We start from the raw sequence: 17,642 nt of genomic DNA, 5'->3' as shown, positions 1-17,642 counted from the left end.
TCGTGTCATCTGTGTCCTGATAAACATCAAAACCCTGGGTGATGACGGGCAGGACAGGAAGAGGAGATTCCCAGTAAGGCTTCTGAAAGGAGGCATGCACATAAGGTTTATTGCTGAAGTAGGACTGGGGCTTGACAATTACCCTTCTTGGTACTTTCAGCAGCTGCACAGCCCACGGAGGAATAAGCCAGAGGCTCTGAGTGGGACTGAAAGCATCGGCTCCTGTACTTAGGCCAGTTTTCCAGAAGGTCAGAGTGCCATATTTCATTATATTTTGTTAAGTTAAAAGCAAACTTTGATTCTTTTCTAAGAAGTTATGAGTGGAAAAAATAATTTCCTTGGTCTCTTTGATGGCATGACTACATGGAGGATAAAATGATGAGTGCGTCCAGGCAGCTGAGGGATGTCCAAAGCTGCAAGTACTGCAGACTGAGGACAGACCCATACCCCCAGACCATCCATCAGCGTTGCTGTTTGGGCAGGTCTTGGAGCTCTTGTCAAAAACAGCTCCAGCAAAAGCTGCTACAACGCTGAAATCCAAGTTACCTGTCTCACAGACTCGCAGCTCCACCCAGTGGCTCTTTTTTGGCAAGATAAAACCAAGGTCTCAGAAGCTTTAAAACCTGTTGAGGTCATACTGTAGCAAAGCTCTGGCAATGTGCGTAAAACTTGGGTATGTATTTCTCTCTCCCATTCTTAGCAAGCTGTCACCTACCCTTTAACTTACAGCAGAAAGCTGCAAAAACAACTGTTAGTGAAACAGAAAGTCCAGCAGTCTTACTGACCACTGTATTAAAAACTTCCCTGCACAAATTAGTAGAGTAAAAAAGCGAGGAACTGAGAGCTGTGGGCATCGCTGTGCATTGCAGGCAGTGGGACCAGGTGGCCCTGGAGGGTCCCTTCCAACTCAAGCAGCTCTGTGATTCCAAAACTTGCACGGTTCACCTCCCCACATTCTCTATGAACAGATTGTAATGGTTTGCCCCAAATTTATTTGTCATATGAAATTATTCACAAATTACCTGTGCAAATTATTTTCGGTTTGGAAGCTCATTTTGCAAAGAACTCTTCTGTGAGTGAATTTCCGTGGAGTTAACTTGGCAGCTCCCAGTGTATTCCTTCGTTTTCTTTCCAGAGTAATTACTATGACTAACAAGGAGCAAATCTTGATCGTTTCTATCAAAGATGCCATGCTGAAACTTGCTTCTTTTTTTTTTTCACTCTTTCTTTCTTTCTCTTTCTCTTTTTTTTTTTTTTTACCAGGAGGATTAGGGAAGTAATTAAAATGAGCTTTTATTTGTGCATATGTACACTTCAACTGTAGGAAAACTCAAGAGATGATTACATGTTCACAGAACACAGGAGTACTTAAACAGTCTCAAATCAACAGAATTAATTTTGGATTTCAACCACTACTGTAAAAACAGCCCACTTCTCCGAGCTCAAGTGGGAGCTGTCTGAGCTTGTAGATACTGGCTGCCCAAGCATGGGGTTCGAATGCAAGTCAGCCCCTGCACTATCAGTGCAAGAGGCTGGCAGTTTATTTTTATAGGGATAATACTTCAAAACAGATGTAATAAGCCACGTATGAAGGATAAACAGGATCTTTAAGAAGGGTCCTTTCCATCACTGGGGGGACAAGTTCCCCACAGCTGCTCCCAGCCACCGCGCCGTCCGGAGCTTGCTCTCCTGCCAGCTGTACAGGGGCTTGTACCCAAAGTGCCTGAAGGCTTTGTCTGTCTCATAGGAGAAGGTGGTGACTATCGTGTTCAGCAAAGGGAAGTTTAGGAAGGGCCGTGGCTTCCAGAAAGGAGACAGGATAATCTCGATTATCCTGTGCAGGTGTATCATTAACCACATCTTCCAATATGGGATGCGTGAGCCCAGTCTTATTGTGGAGTCCATAGAGGACAAGAGCTGATACCTGATCAGAAAACCTTTTGTTGTTGGAGTGTCATCATAGGAGTAATACACCTGTCCAGCCAGTGCATCTGGTCTCAGCTGCAGGTGCCTTGCTGCAAGAACATGCATCCATGCGACGTTCCCTGGAGAAATAGGAGGGGGAGAGAAACAGGTGCTCAGGAGGAGTGACATTTGCCTATTTACTGTGGGAGTGAGTGCATTGGATCCCAGCTGCAGTGCTACAAAGTAAGGATGGCATTCATTGCATGCTCAGCTGTACTGAGGAGGGACGAGGTAGTTAATCCAGACCTCAAAGGTCCTTTCAACCTTTGGTTTCCCCTTCGAGTTGGACAATTAATGTCCCTTGTGACATGGGTTCACATGAAGCAAAAGGGCGCTGTTTTATAGTGGGATCAGGATGAATGGGAGGCAGAGCTCAGGGGTTTTTCATTCCTGACTCTGCTGTGCGCCTTTGAAGAAGTCATTTGATTTATCCAGGCCTGATTCCACTGTAACAGCATTTTCAAAGCACTGTTATCTGCACTTTTGGAAAAAGACATGTGAGCTTTGCAGAAATAACCAAAGCCCCGCATGATTGAGAGGTGAATTGTATTCCTCCTGTAACACATTCAGTGCAACAACAAACCACTTCAGATGTGGTACTTCAGATGGTTAGTGGGCAGAACTGGTGGTAGGTAGATGTCTGGGCTGGGTGATCTTAGAGGTCTTTTTCAACCTCAACGATTCTATGATTTGGAGAGGTTTTGGGAGCAGTCTCTCATGCTCACAAAAATCAGTTATGCAGTACAATCCTACAATGAATGCCTTTCCTAATTTTATAAATCATTGGTTTAATTTTCTGTAAATAAACTTGCCTTTTCAAACAGCAACAAAAAAAAAAAATTGTAAGCATATTCCCTAAATTTCTCTGTCTTCCTCCATAGATTTGAAACCAGAAAAAGAAAAAAAATAGAACTTTCTTATTCTTTTCTGCTATTTTTCAGTTTTCTAAACAACATTTTCCCTTATGTTGAAGTGAATTAACAAAAGAAAACCCTTTCCTCATGATTTCCAAGGAAAGGGTGAATGTTGCACTGAGTGACGTGGTCTGGAGAGGTCACAGCCATGGGTTGATGGTGGGACTGGATGGTCTTGGTGTTCTTGGCAACCATAATGGTTCTTTGAAATCATAGAACGTTAATAAGTTTTAAGCCAGACCGAGTTTTGTGGTTATAGAATTATTTATACTCAGTCACTGTACTCATTTTCTGTCTTCAGGGATTGTGGGTAAGCTGACATACAAAATCTCCTGTGGCCAAAGCATCCTGGTAGCACTTCATGCAAAGAGCTCCACCATTCACTCACCCACGTACGTGGAATTGCGCTCCGTGTGTTCGGGCTCCAGATAGTTCAACACACCATTCTGGGCTTTGGCAGACAAATACAAGTCATGAAGGAACATTGCTTTCTCCCCATATACTGTGTTTGCTCGGATGATGCAGGTTGCGAGTTCACCACCGTTGCTGAGCTGAAAATTCATGGAGGAGTATTAGGAAGTGATGGAGTTGGAAGTAGAATCTTCCACAGTAATCTTTGGCGTGGAAGGTGGAACCAAAATACTTGGGGAAATTGGGCTGGAGGAGTCAAACTTTTGATTCTTAAATCACTCAGGCATGTCTGAAAATACACCTTTGTGCACCAGGTGAACCTGGTTTTGCAAACCTTATTTTAACACAATGCTTTCCTCGCTTGTTTGGTGGACCTTAAGAATAGGGACAGAGGGCAGAGCTCTTCAGTCCTGCAAATACGTGGCAGCTCTGTGATGCTGTGGGAATATCAGCCTTTGGTGAGCTTGGGGCAATGTGCTGAATATATCCCATTGGAGAAGCCATTGGAGACATGGTGAGGTACAACTTGTGGGGTCTTGGTGGTAGATGGACATTAGGACTAGATGTTCTTAGAGGTCTTTTCCAACCTTAATGATTCTATTCTATGATTCTTTCTAAGCAGCTCTCTCTTACTTCTCATCCTGTGTTGAAACCCCAGGGATGCTATCATTGATTTTTTTTTTTACCTTTTTCCCATTGGCTTCTAATACAAGTCTTTCTGCCATGGCCTTTGTCTTCCCATAAGGCAGCTCCACTTCCCCACTGTATTTGGTGTCCTCATTTCCTCTGAAATAGATGGAGATGGTGAGTGACCCTGGAGTCCAGGGCTTGGAGACATTTATCTCTGTGTGATTTACTTTAACCCCTGTTCTGCAGTGTATAAGTTCTGATGGTGAGTTATACAGGGCTGAAAGAAAGGTCCTTACTGCAGCTCAGGAGAAATAAAGCCTTGAGAAATACCAAGTGATTCCACAGCATTAGGCAAAAGCAGGTTTGTATGAGAGCAATGGTTTAATCTCTGAGAGGTGAATTTGCTTTTGTGTGATTGAAGCAAACAATATTCTGGCAGGGAAATTAGAAGGCAGCACATTTACCTTTTTAAGCAACTCTCAAGTGGCTGAACAAGGTGGAAAGAGCACAAGATGATGGAGGGCAGGAAAATGAAAGCAATCTTGTTTCGTTTTTTCATTAGAGGTAGTGAGAAGCCTCTTGTGAGCTATAAGGGAAGCTGCACCTTAACTTTCTCATATTGTTGATTACAGCTGGGAGATGTTTGGTAGTGATGCAAAAGAGCTCCTGGAAGATGGGCAGTCACTAGATTTGTGCTGAGGTTTTCTTCCATCTGCTCCAGCAGATTGTGCTTGAGAGGAAAAACAGAAAACCAGGTCCCTGATTTAGGGTAAGCAAGGCTTGGAGCTGTGCTGGGTACCCCTGGTTGCCAGATGACATACTCCTCAACTGGATGTGATTCCTAAGTCAATGGGACCCAACACATAACTGGCCTTACCCTGAAATAATTCCAAGAAGAACCAAGAATGCAGCTCCATTCCCCACACAGGCACAGGTGATTCTAGCTCAACGTTAGTCCGTTCCAGGGTTTGGTTACGTAGACTAGGGGACTCTGGATTTGTTGAAGAGCAAAGAAGCCTTGTTTGGAGCATTGGAGGGACCACACATGCAGACCATGTGTCCACTTGCTCCCTGCTGCATGGGAAGGCTCTCTCCCTATTCAGTGTCCTGCAGGAGATTTCATGCTTATTTCCTATTTCACCATCCTACAGAAATTCACCCTAGGCAAACACCAAACTGTAGTGTTGGTGTAGTTGCAGAACCGTAGCTGCAGGTTGTAGATTGTCTCACTCCTTTCAAAGAATGGAGCTCAAATGCACTTTAAGGAAGGGCTAAGTGGACTGTGACAAGGTCAGGCAGCAGATCTGCAGCAGAGGTCTTTTTGTTAAGCACTGGGCCTCAGGAGAGCAAGCTCTAACTCAGGCTCCTGCTTTGACCTTGGGCAACTCTCTTGCTCTTTTCTGCGCCCACATCACTGCGTGTAAAACATGGATAATGCTATTGCCTTTCTTCAGTCAGTATCTTGTGCATCAGATATCCCAGCTGAGAGCAACAGAAATAAATGAGGAGCCTCAAAAACAAAGCCTCCCCACGCACCCAGGCTTGTAGCACAAACCCTCCTCCCCTCCCCGTGTTTACGGGTGATGAACAGGAGACAAACCAGCAAACAAGCACAGCAAAAGATTGATTGTGCACGGTTTGCTGAGAGCCCAAGAGAGGCCCAAGACAATTAGGGGGGTTATCTAGAAGTTCTTGTTTTAATTGCTTTCTTTTTTCTATCTGAATTTATTGTTTTACCTTGTGAAGCTTCACAAAGGGGCATCCTTCCTGCCTGCCATTCTGGGCTGCAGAGCTCTGCTCCTGTTTGCCTTCCCCCACCCCTTTTGAAGCTTGGTAGTAACAAAGAGCTCAGCATAATGCTCTTGCTTTTCAAAACGATCACAGATAACTGAACGCTAATAAGACTGGAGCAGCATTGTCAGAAGGTATCTCAGCGGTGGCCGTCTCAGAGGGATTGAGACTGACAGAGGCATTTTCTATTATTGTAGGATGCTGAGGTGTGAGCATTATCCCTGCACCCATCACCCTGTCCAGAGACTAATCACGCTTTGTCTGTGTCAATTCCCCAGCACCTGAAAGTGCGTTAAATAAAATTATACAAAGAGTGATAGAGAAAAGAGACAGAGGAAAAAAAAAAAGTAAGGCAAACTTGATCACAGACTGCAAAGAAGAGCAGAACACATTGGGTCGGATAGGGAAACTGCATCACCTTTGTTTTTTTTAGCCAGAGAATCATAAGATCATTAACACTGGAAAGAACCCTAAGGTCATCAGGTCCAACCATCAGCCCATCCCACCGTGCCCACTGCCCACATCCCTCAGTGCCACATCCCCATGGCTCTGGAACACCTCCAGGGATGGTGATCCCATCACCTCCCTGGGCAGCTGTGCCAACACCACTCTTCCAAACACAGCCATGTTATATTGCCTTCCAGTACCTACTAGGCTCCTTGTTGATGCGAGCTGTATAATTTTTGACTCCTCTCTCACTTAAGTTCTAGGAGTTAAAAGTGAAAAAATCTATGGAGAAGAAGAACCACTCTCAGAAACAGGCTTTCTTCTCACGGTATGATGGGAGAACATGAGTATGTTTCTGAAAAAACGAGTTGCAGGCTCTAGTTGGTGGTTTTATTAGCATTTGTGGCAGGAAAGGATGTTCATATGTGTATGTGTTCTGTGAGCAGCAGGACAGGTTTTTGCTTGCGCCTACAAAGGCATGACTGTAAGGCAAGGATCTGTCCTCTCAAGCAACATTTGGGTTATCTACCACAAATCTTTTCCAGAACACCTATTTCCATGCATCACAGGACTAAAATTTTAACAAGGCCATGCACATACATTCATTTTTTAGAAGTGATTTAGATATGTTAATAACCAAATTCCATAGTGTTCCACTGATACCAGAGCTTCTAATGCTCATGCTCCTGTGTGGGTTTGGGTTTCTTGTTCTCAGGGACTTTTTCATAAGAGAGAATGTATTTCTATGGACTTAGGTACCTAAATGCTCTTCAGAATTACTGTGTTATGCTTAGCTTACTCGTGAGTATGAAATTTAGGCATATAGGTCATTTTAAGTTTTGCTTTCAGCAGCCTTTTCTAGCCAGGTCCAAATTGCTAGAGCTCAGTGGCTGAAGCCAGCTGTGTCTAGACTGACTGCCTGTAGAGAAACAACTGGATTGCCTTGCAATTTTATGTGTCAGTCTGCACTCATCTCCACCTGACTTCAGCCACACCTAACACTTCAGCTCTTGGTCTTCAAAAAGAGCATCTCAATTCAAGGGGCAATTCCTGTGCCCCATGAATACAAAAGGTATCCAGGTCCTGAGCAGTGATGTCAGCTGATTGTGAGAGTCCACTCTGGAAATCAAAGATGAGAAAAAGCAACCCCAGTTTGTAATTACAACCTTTGCTTTTGCATCGTTTCAAATACCATCTTTTCAGGAGGGCTTCCAAAGCTCTGCTACTTCTGGGTCTGTGGGTCAGTCTTGATGGAGCCACAGGTGGAGGTGATGGGTTGAGTATGTACCCAGAAACAGGGAGTCAAAGAGTTATCCCTCATGAGGAAAAGGTATTTTGAGAGGTAGGATGGCATTCGTGGGTCAGAACCTAGTCAGTGTAGTTACACATCAATACTGCAAGGCATTTCCACCTTAAATGCAGCTGTTTAATAACATAGGCCTAAGACTATGTGACAAACTAACCTTCTGAGGTAGTGCTGTAATAGTCTGAGCACATTTAATCTCTTTTGATACTAGGAGCTTGCCACAGGTTTGCTAGCAGTTCACTGTGGGGTTAATGAGGGAGGGAAAGTGGTTATGCAATGGAGCATCACCTGCTCTTTGGGTCAATCCTGTGTGAGGGAGAGAAAAAAATCTTTTACCCAACAGCAAGGTAAAAGTTAGCTTTGTCAAACCCTGAGCAGATGAGATACAATGTCAGACTGATTTTAGCAATTAGAAGAACAAGTCCATACATTTGGAAGATAGCCTGGAGGTGCTGTTCAGTCCTGCATCTTGCAACCAACACTTTCAGTGAGGGGCATCCAAAGTTCTTCAAGTTTAGGTTGGAATGGGTCATGATTTTCAAGACGGAGTGAAGGAATCAACAGGAATAAGAGCACACATGTTCTGCTTTGGATTCATAGCAAAAATCCATGAGGATGGAAAAGATGTGCTGGGCCTTACCTCAGCATGGGCTCATGCAAAACGTTGGGTCCCACTGCGGCAATGGAGCTTGTGTAGACAACATATGGGATGTTCAGAGCACAGCAGGCCTTTAACACATTTTCAGTGCCTGTAAGGCAGGTTGGGAAGGATAAATATCAGCTACTTTGGTTTCTTTTATACAAGTCATGTGAGATATCCAGACTTGAAATAGATCCATCCTTTTCATAGCCAAAAAATCCGTAGTTTAAAGTTGTTGTTCATTGGGTACCTTTGCACAGATGTGGATGCTTTGTAACATGAGAGCAGCAGCTACAGCTTTGGTTATAATGTGGTGATCTCTACAGTTATTAACAACTGACATAACTTGGACTTAACAGCTGCTAGCAAAAAAGAAGCTGACAGCATGGCAGAGCAAAACTCCATGTTGCTCATCTTTTTTCATGTGTGGGCAACGTGGTGAATTGCAGACACCTGGCAAAAGAATTGGTGTTTTAGTTGTATTTATTGCTCTGTAGAAATGAGTGGTGATTAAAGGGTGAAAACTACTGCAACAGACACCTAGTGAAATTATCAAGGAAGTCATGAATTCAGGATAATTTCAGAGCACATAAGTCAATATGAAGACCAGTAGAAAATAGTTTACTTCTTTGTTAACCTATCAACATATAAAGTTACTGAGAACCTCTGTTGATAAACATCAGTGGAAACAGATGAGTTAAAATCATTCAGCTTAAGAAAAAGCAGACTAAAAGACTAAGTGACAGTATGGGCTCCTCAATCTAGGCAAGACTGTAACTGGATTCAGAGACCTGTTGTTGAAGCAGTGGAGGGAATCAAAGCAGAACAAAGATGTAAATTTTTGCCAGCAATAGTAATTAACTACAGCCACACTAATATTCTTAAGCACTGTTATGATTTGCTGAAAGTGTTGATAGATTGCCCATTAGCTTGCAGTTCTTAATTCTGGGCAAAAATCTTTTGACTGTTCAATTTATCCACAAATTGTTGTGCTTAAGGCAGTCATTGTGTGAATTTCTGTGGCCTGAGTTACACAGGAGCCAGCTAGGATGATATAATTGACCTTCCATGACTCATTTCTCTTCCATGTATTCTACAGTAGGTATGAAATACAGTTCAGTATTCTTCTCTCTGCAGTGATGAATGGAAAACCTTAGACTTATCTTTCAGCTCTAGATTTTGATCAGTCCTGGTGAAGGCAGCAGCCCAATGTAGGGAGGTCTGTCTGGAGTCATCCAAGGCACAGTTGCATGCTGGCAATGAAGAGGAAGATCTCGAGAAGACTGAAGGGCAGTGGGAACCCTCCAGCTCTGAGTGTTCCTGGTGTGCATGCACAGTACAGGCTCTTAAAAGCATCTGGTTTTGGAAACAACTGCAGCAATGTAGTTTAATGTTGTCCTTGAATGCATCAGCCCTAAGTAGGAGCCCTAAGCTGTTGCAAGGTTGGAGGTGCATGTGTATGCGTGCGTGTAGATATATGTATAAAATCCTTTCCTTGTGGTGAACAGCTGTTTTAGTAGGTAACAGCTCGAGGTGCCATTGGAGTTGCTGCTGTAATTGAGATTTTGTTGTTTTTATAGGCTGTGCTTATTTCTGAGATTGATGAACAATTTTTCTCTAATCAGTTCTTAAACCTAGCATGAAATCAGCTCTCGGTGATAGGAAGAAAATGCTGCAGAGCTCTTGGCTAGGTGTGGCATTTTGATATATAATAGTTTGAAATAGCATCACTTTAATTTAACTTAACTAACTTTAATTGATGTCTTTCTCACATACCAAAGTTTCCTACCACTATAACTATGTTCTGAATCAGTACTATTAGCAAATGTCCTTGATCAGAATAACTTACATATCGTCTGGGTCCAGATTTGACTTTGCAAATTCAGAGCACACAGAAATGTTAAATCTGAGGGGATACATATGTCTCTTGTGTGGCTTTACACCAAGCTGTGTGTATTTAAGGCTGGATAAATGGAAAAACTTTTCAGAAAGAGCAGTGCAGCAGTGGCACAGCTGCCCAGGGAGGTGATGGGGTCACCAGCCCTGGAGGTGTTCCAGTGCTGTGGGGATATGGCACTGAGGAACGTGGTCAGTGGGCAATACTGGTGTTAGGTGGACAGTTGGACTGGATGATCTTAGAGGTCTTTTCCAGCCCTAATGATTCTACAGTTCTAAGGTTGTAGTTTGCGAAATTGCTTGTTTTAAAGAACTTACCCCCAACATTGACAGCTTTCATTTCCCAAAAGGGCAAAGTGTTTCTGTAGTCCACGATAGCAGCTGTGTGGATAACCACGTGAACACCCTGCATGGCAGCAAGGAGCAGATTGTAGTCTCGAATGTCTCCTTTCATCACTGTCACATGAGTGGTAGCTGCAGAAGAATAATATAAGCATAGATGCAGGGGAAAAAATACAAAACAGCATCTTCACATTCCTGCAGAATAACAATCCTGCCTGGAAAGCTTTCTTCTCAGCAGGGCAAGCAGCAGCTTGCCAACTATACTATTGGAATACATCACCCTGGGGGGAAATACATCCCCATTTCATGGACCCCAAGAAACCAGATACACATCTGGTTTAATTCAGTGCAGTACTTTGCCAGTTTACACCAGCTGTGGGTCAGAATAACAGCAGCTGTCATTGCACATTGCTATCCCCGACTGCATGTGCGCAGAGCAACATGGGGAGACAGCTGGTCCTGAGCTGGGGCTGGCTGAGGGCTTACTCTGGGACACATGAAGAAGACATCTAGAACATGGTGGGAATTATACTAAGCAAGCTTGAGGGATATTGTACAGAGCTCCATTTAAATTGCAAATGCTGTAGGTGGGGGAAGAAAAATAATACGTCAGTTAAAGTTTTGTAGAAAATTCCTTCCTTTGAGCCACTGAGAATGGCTTATTTTCTTCCTTCCCCCTCTTGTGTGTCTCAGAATAGCTGTTCTAAACATGGCAGTTGTTGGCATCTACCATTAATTGTCACGCTGGGCTGAAGTGTTACGTAGCTTCATTCTGATGACCTGCTTTAAGGCAGCTGGCTGCAAATAAGAGTATGGTCAGCCAAAGGCAGGGAGGTGGCAAGCACCAGAAGTCTGCAGGTTGTTAAGGCCTGGTGAGCGTCATCCAGAGCTGCTGACTTGTACTTGGGTACTTGGTGTAACTGCAGGATTACTGCTTTATCAAATACTTCGGAGAACTTACGGTGGTGGCAGTAGAACACTGAAGCAGAGCAACTGCAACACCTGTGTTTAGAAAGGAGGTAAAATAAGAGCCAGGAAAGTTTGGAAAAGCTTAATGTCAACACCAGGAGTTTCAGGAACAGATACTTAAAGAGTATGTGAATAAGCACCCATGGGATAACCATGAGGATAGCAGCAACTGACATGGCTTTGACAAGAACAGATCATGTCAGATAAATCTCTTTTTCTCTGATGACAACTTAACGTGGATGTAGGAGAGCAGGTCAGTGTCATCTATCTTGATTTAGAAGGGGTTTGGAGACTCCGTGTCACTCCCACAATCAAGTCAGTCAAACACAGCCCCAGGGAGCTACATCAGGGAGAGCGCAAAGCTGAATTACTGCTCCAAGGGAACTGCCAGATGTGGTAGGTAGCTCCCCCAAGGTCTTCTTAATGTTTTCATCAGGATCGTGGCATATATATGTTAAATCAGCAGATAACAAACTGGGAGGGTCTCAAAGTATGCTGGATGATAAAGAGCATGAGCTGAGCTGATAGTCTGGAAAAGGGAGACTGGTAGTATAATAGAGAAAAAGAGAAGATAATGGGTGTAGTAGGGAAGAGGCAACAGACACATCCTATCTCGTGAAATAATTGGTTTGGGCCAGAGCATTTGTTGGCAGGGACTCACAAGTGGGAAAAAGGCATAACTACACTGACAGGCAAGAACAGGGAGTAAGTGTGCAGGAAATGGTGAGATACTGGCACAGGCTGCCTAGGGAGGTAATGGAGTCACTGTCCCTGGAGGTTTTCAGAGAAGAACGGATGTGGCACTGAGGAACATTGTTATTGGTACAGTGGTTATAGGTTGATGGTTTCACTAGGTGATCTTAGTGGTCTCTCCAACATTAATGATTCTATGAATTTTATCTGCTTTACTCAGCACTGGGAAGGCCACAGCTGGCTTCTATCCTGCCCTCAATGTCACTGCTACAGAAGAGCCCAGGGATGTAGAATTGTGAACTAAGGAAAAGGAAGAAGCACAACAGTCCTCCCTAACCTGAAGGAGAAAGCAGTAGAGTGGTAAGACGTGGCTTTCAGATCATGAAGGTTGTTGTTAAAAAAACATTTTGCCATTTTTTCTTTTTCACTGGAAGCACTGAGGGGTTGGGCTGTCAGAGAGGGAGCCCCAGCCCACTGCTAACCCTGCAAAGCAGTGTGAGCTGTGTTGGCTTGTTTGGGGTGGGTGTTCTCAAATCCTGTAAAACAAGTTGCTTCTCCCCTACATACCTCACTGTAATCAGTTCTGGTGAAACAGGCATTCGGAATGTGATCAAATTGAATAATTTAATATCTTTGAGAGTGTTTACTGAGCCTCACCTCTTCCATTTTATGCACAGTACATTGGCTATAGGTTTCTCTCATTATTACAGTAATTCATTTCACAATATCTGTAGCAGATGCTGAGCTTGATTCTATTATTGTCTGCCTTTTGGTTGTTTTTCTGGAATTGTTAGCTAGTGGAGCACATCAGGGGCATGGGGTTTGTCTGTTTAATCCAGGTTCCCACCCCATGCCTGCAACTGTCATCTCCAGCATAACACCACCTGTCCTGAAAGGGAGAGTTATAGTTGCTAAATACAAGTTGATGCCCTTTTCTTACCTGTGGCAACTTTTTCTACTTCTTTTCTTGCTACTGAATCAAAAACTCTGACTTCTTTGATGTAGTCTTGTTGAGACAGGAGCTCTGTGATCTTTTCCCCAATAAAACCACATCCTCCTGTCACCAGGTAGATCTGGGCTCCATCCGTTTCTGAGGACATTTTTGTGGTTGAGGAGCAGAGAGAAGGCTGTGGTTGAGATCCCATCGTGCACTGTTGATATCTCAACCCATATGTTTTCTGATCTAAGTCTAAAGTCTACCTTCACAGTGTTTGCTGGTGTTATTGGCTGAACATTAACTCCATTAACACTGGAACAGACTGTTCAGGGAGGTGGTGGAGTCTCCTTCTCTGGAGATATTTGAGACTTGCCTGGATGCCTACCAGTGCAAACTGCTGTAGGGAGCTGCTTTGGCAGGGGGTTGGACTTGATGATCTGTGGAGGTCCCTTCCAACCCCTACAGTTCTGTGATTCCATCCACTTATGTGTAAGACAGTTTTTTCTGGCACAGTACAAGTGCTGCCACAGCCATACTGGTGCTACACACAGTTCTGATCTTTCTGACTCAGCCTTTCCCTTCCTTCAGTCGTGCAGGATCAGCAGAACACCTCCAGCTCTTCTTGGTCCTTGGTCAGTCTCAGCCCATGATTACAATGCTCAGTGTATTTCATCCTGAACCAGTGGTGGTCAGTTTGTGTAACTTGGACCTCTGCGGGCTGTCCAAAGAGAACATGTCCTAGAGGTATGCTCATGGCATCCCTCATTTGGTATGAAGCTACTAAAAAGTTCTTGTTGGCACACACTAATGGATTTGTATAGATGGTGAGACAGCAGCAGATCTACCCAGTGCTGAACTGTGCACCATGCAAGCAGGTTCAAGAACGGGCATTTGTAATGTCCATGATGGCAATGGTATGGCTTCCCTAAATTAATTCTGCTCGGAATTGGAATATACAGACACACACACACACACATAATGAGGAGGAGAAAGTTCACTTAATTTGAAAAATGTGTAGTAGCAGAGGCTGTACCACATCCTCTGGCAAATTGTTGCAATAATTAATCACTGTCATTGTTAAGAGCAGACTGTTGTGTTTTCTTTAATGGACAATGGCTAATATACCTTCTCCTTGCTAAACTGTAAAGGATGTGTTATCCAGTTTGTCACGTGGATAAAAAATGAGATTGAAGGGTTAAGACTGTATCCAAAGGCTATCAGTATTTCGCCTGTGTGTGTTTCGGGGATCAGCTCCTGCTAGAAGTGCAAGCTGTTAACTCTGCCATTGATTTTCCCTGTGCTGTGTTAAGCATGGGGAAAAGAACCATTTCCCCCATGATTACAGTCCCTGGCCATAATGGCCAAGAGACCAGCATGGACCTGATGCTAATTGGTACTTGGCAGAGCAGTGCAGCCACAAACGTCCCGAGAAATTAATTTGGCCTTTTATCCAGCAGCTCCCACTCTGTACAGTAGTGATTAACAGCCCTGCCTTCCCTCAGGGGACTTAGGCAAGGGTAAATATATCAGAGTTGGAGGTGTTTGAACACAAAAACAAGATAAATACACCCTGAAGGACCCAGAGCAGTGCTGCATGGTAATGTTTGGCAACGGTTACCTCAAGCATCTCATGGTCAGCATTGCAAAAACATCTGCATGAAGTTGTGGCCTTGGCTCTGTGGACATTTCCCATTGTTTACAATTCTTTGCTGCAACAGTGGTTCAGTGCATCTGCATTGTAATCTGATCAGTGGGGAGAGAACTGGCTGTGATTTACACACCTCTTGTTTGTGTGAGTTCAGAAACCAGACCTGTCACCATCTCCTCACGTGCCTGGCTGTGCAGGCTTCCTCGCAATGTAGGATGTGCAAACTTTATGCTGCTTGAAGGCTTACTGAGGCCTCCTTTTTTCCTTCTCCTTCCTTTTCCTTTTTCTTTTTTTCCTTTTCCTTTATACATACAGTGAGAGAAAGCTGAGATGGCAGGGAAGAAAAACAGATGCCTTAATTTCAGGATGCATTCTGCTTGAACTTGCTATGAACTTTGTAAATACAGGACACCTGACATCATACTCGTTTACAGTATGTTTATTTCTCAGTGCATTACATGAAAGGTCTTTGGTATTTGTGGGTTCTTGAATACTGTTCCCACTCTGCTCTGTAAGAAAATGCTGAATACAAAACATTCCATATACAGTAACAAAACCCATAGCAAATAAAGAGGAATAGGTATCTTGAACAATAACATAGCAATATGAAAACAGGTAAGTAACCATGCAAGAGGTGGAACAAACAGGTTGTGTTTACAACAAACATTAGAGCCTGCCATAAATTAATTCATCGTGTCAGAAGAGATTATTTATTCGTGTTCAAAGTTAAGTAACTACACGACTGCAAAACACTGCCTATGGCTGCCCCATTAAAGACCAAATGCTGTATAGCTTATAACAGTGGGACCATTTGCACACATACAAAACACACTGATATAAATAAAAAGATACCGTGTAAAATAAGTAGTGAAAAAGTTAACATTTCCTTCTATGGGTGGGAATGTGCGCTGTGGACAGTTATAGCACCTTGGAATTGCCTGGTTTCAAAGCAATCATGGAAACTGCAAGTAGCTTAACCCCTATACCACCAACCATGGAATGTAATCTTGAGTAAAGCAGAAGCTGTAAACATGGATGAGAAAGAATTTCCAATATATTGTACTGAGAAGTAATTCCAGAAGCTGATTGTCTTTTGGAAGCCTTTGTCACAGTGGTCAGGTTCGTTACATTAAAGCAGTTCATTGCAGAGACTGAGATTGAAGCTGAACCCCAGAGCCAAACTTTCAGAAAGCCACGTGTGAGCCATATGCTCTGCTCCACTGCAAGCAGCACCAGCTCTGCGGGCTGGAGACTTGGATCTGCTTGTTAGGGCCTGTCCCTGCTCCTATGGAAGGTGATGGCAAAATTACTGCAGAGTTTGGTGGGAGCAGACGAGGGTTCTTCTCTCTCATTTATTCTCATTTCCCCAGGTTGCTATCAATTCTTTATGGTAAGTGCAAATTGGATACTCTGGAGAGAAGCATTCTCCACCTCCCAGGAGTACCAGATTGCTGGTGAATGTCAGGGTGCACGAGTTGCAAAGATTTGCAGTCGTGCAATGTGCTTCTGGTTAGCTCATGGCAAGGAAAACGCATTTCTACTACCAGAACTGATCCAAGCCAAAAACACGCTGGGTTCAAAGAAACATTAAGAATTTCAAAGTCTTAGGAAAAGAAGGAAAAGAACACACTATGGTATTGCACAGTAGGCATGTAAGATAAAGCACTAAACATTTCAATTAATTAAAATATATTTCTAAATGAGCACGCATCCAAACAAATCCACTAAGTTACATAGACATGGCAAGATGCGTAGATGCCCTGGCTAAATGAATCTTAGTATCCTGCCTAAGATGGGAAATGTGGTTGGAGTGGTTGTCTTAGTCATGAATACTGTTAATAGCTGAGTGTGAGGCTGTGTTCACCTTTAAAGCACATTGAAACCGGGCCTGTACACGAGTGTGGTCCAACCGTTGTGTAAGTAGTGAGGAATGAAACTCCAGATGCAAGAGGAAGTCCAGTTGGTTTAATCCCACTGTCACCCAACTTAAAGATACAGTACCACATGAAAGAGAGATAGGCAACAAAGCAAGAAGCGTGGAGAGCAAAAACTGACATAGCTCTTAAATAAGTTTGGAGAAGCCAATAATTAAAACGACTGCAACCCAAACCTAACCAATCTTTTGACAGTTGGCTTGGCAGGATTAATTGCAAACAACTTCTACTTAATTTCCTTTCTTCTTACCACTAATTTGTTTTAAATAATTTCTTCATTTAAAATCTGAAATCCTATCAATATGAATGAAGAGAGTACTCATTAAGCGAATGCGATAGCTTGGAATTCATAAGGACAAACTTGGTGGGAAAAAAATTTCTCCTTCAATTCAATGTGAAGGCTCCAAAATGCCAGGGAAATGGAAATGCACCTGTTGTACTCCTGCTCCAAATTCAACCTTGAAGTTATAGGAGCAGGGAAACAAATTTTGCTGCTTCCTTTTTTAAAGACTGCTTGGGTTTGGTTTGGTTCCTGAAACTGCCATGAGAAAACCTTAATGCAGCCAGTGCCTCCAGCTTGCCCCAACCTGCTCAGCATATGTGTTCAGATTGATCTGTGAATTCTCCTCAGCTGAGTTTTTGTTCAGCTGTACAGCAGTAAAAGCTTCTCTGTGTGGACACGTTTCTCTGTCACTTGCTAAGCATCAACTTCTGCTATTTTGGATGGTTGGATTTCTAAGGAACGGGGCCAAATGAACCCATCTGGCAAACCTGGTCATTCTGAAGTAGCCTTTATCCCATTCATTTCTGAAAATACAATGCTATTCAGAGGAAACATTTGGGTGTTACGGTGTCTCTGTATTGCAGTCAATTTAATGTGCAGCCAATGGGCTCGCAGAGCTCCTTCATTTTAAGGCTCATTTCCAGTATAACACGTTTGAGCTTTTACCTTGGGAAGGTCACTTTGGGTGATGAGGGTTCCTGAATGATCATACAGTTGTTGGTTTCTGCAAAAGCTTTTGGCAAAAAAGAGCTGTAGCAGTACAGTTTGCCTCTTTCCAATAGCTGTAACTTGCACTAGGAAGCACAGAGAATGCAACAAATTTATGCCACGGATGT

At 43.3% G+C, this 17,642-nt stretch overlaps 1 protein-coding gene across 1 annotated transcript; it reads right to left on the bottom strand.

Annotated features, from left to right (window-relative positions):
* Positions 1–582: 582 nt before the first annotated feature.
* LOC136045692 (3 beta-hydroxysteroid dehydrogenase type 7-like) lies at positions 583–13,155 on the bottom strand. Its single transcript, XM_065731754.1, has 6 exons — positions 12,945–13,155; positions 10,319–10,474; positions 8,105–8,213; positions 3,977–4,076; positions 3,268–3,430; positions 583–2,045 (listed from the first exon to the last, which is right to left on the bottom strand). Exons 1-6 carry the CDS (start codon positions 13,147–13,149, stop codon positions 1,627–1,629), a joined length of 1,152 nt encoding a protein of 383 aa, XP_065587826.1. The 5' UTR covers positions 13,150–13,155; the 3' UTR covers positions 583–1,626.
* Between the last annotated feature and the right edge of the window lie 4,487 nt (positions 13,156–17,642).

This window comes from Cyrtonyx montezumae, unplaced genomic scaffold (assembly GCF_038088225.1).
Source record: "Cyrtonyx montezumae isolate F1298 unplaced genomic scaffold, pur_monq_1.0 scaffold_15, whole genome shotgun sequence".
In the NCBI taxonomy this organism is placed as follows: Eukaryota; Metazoa; Chordata; class Aves; order Galliformes; family Odontophoridae; genus Cyrtonyx; species Cyrtonyx montezumae.
Note: the sequence above shows the minus strand (reverse complement) of the source record. Positions and strands in the feature narration are given on the sequence as shown.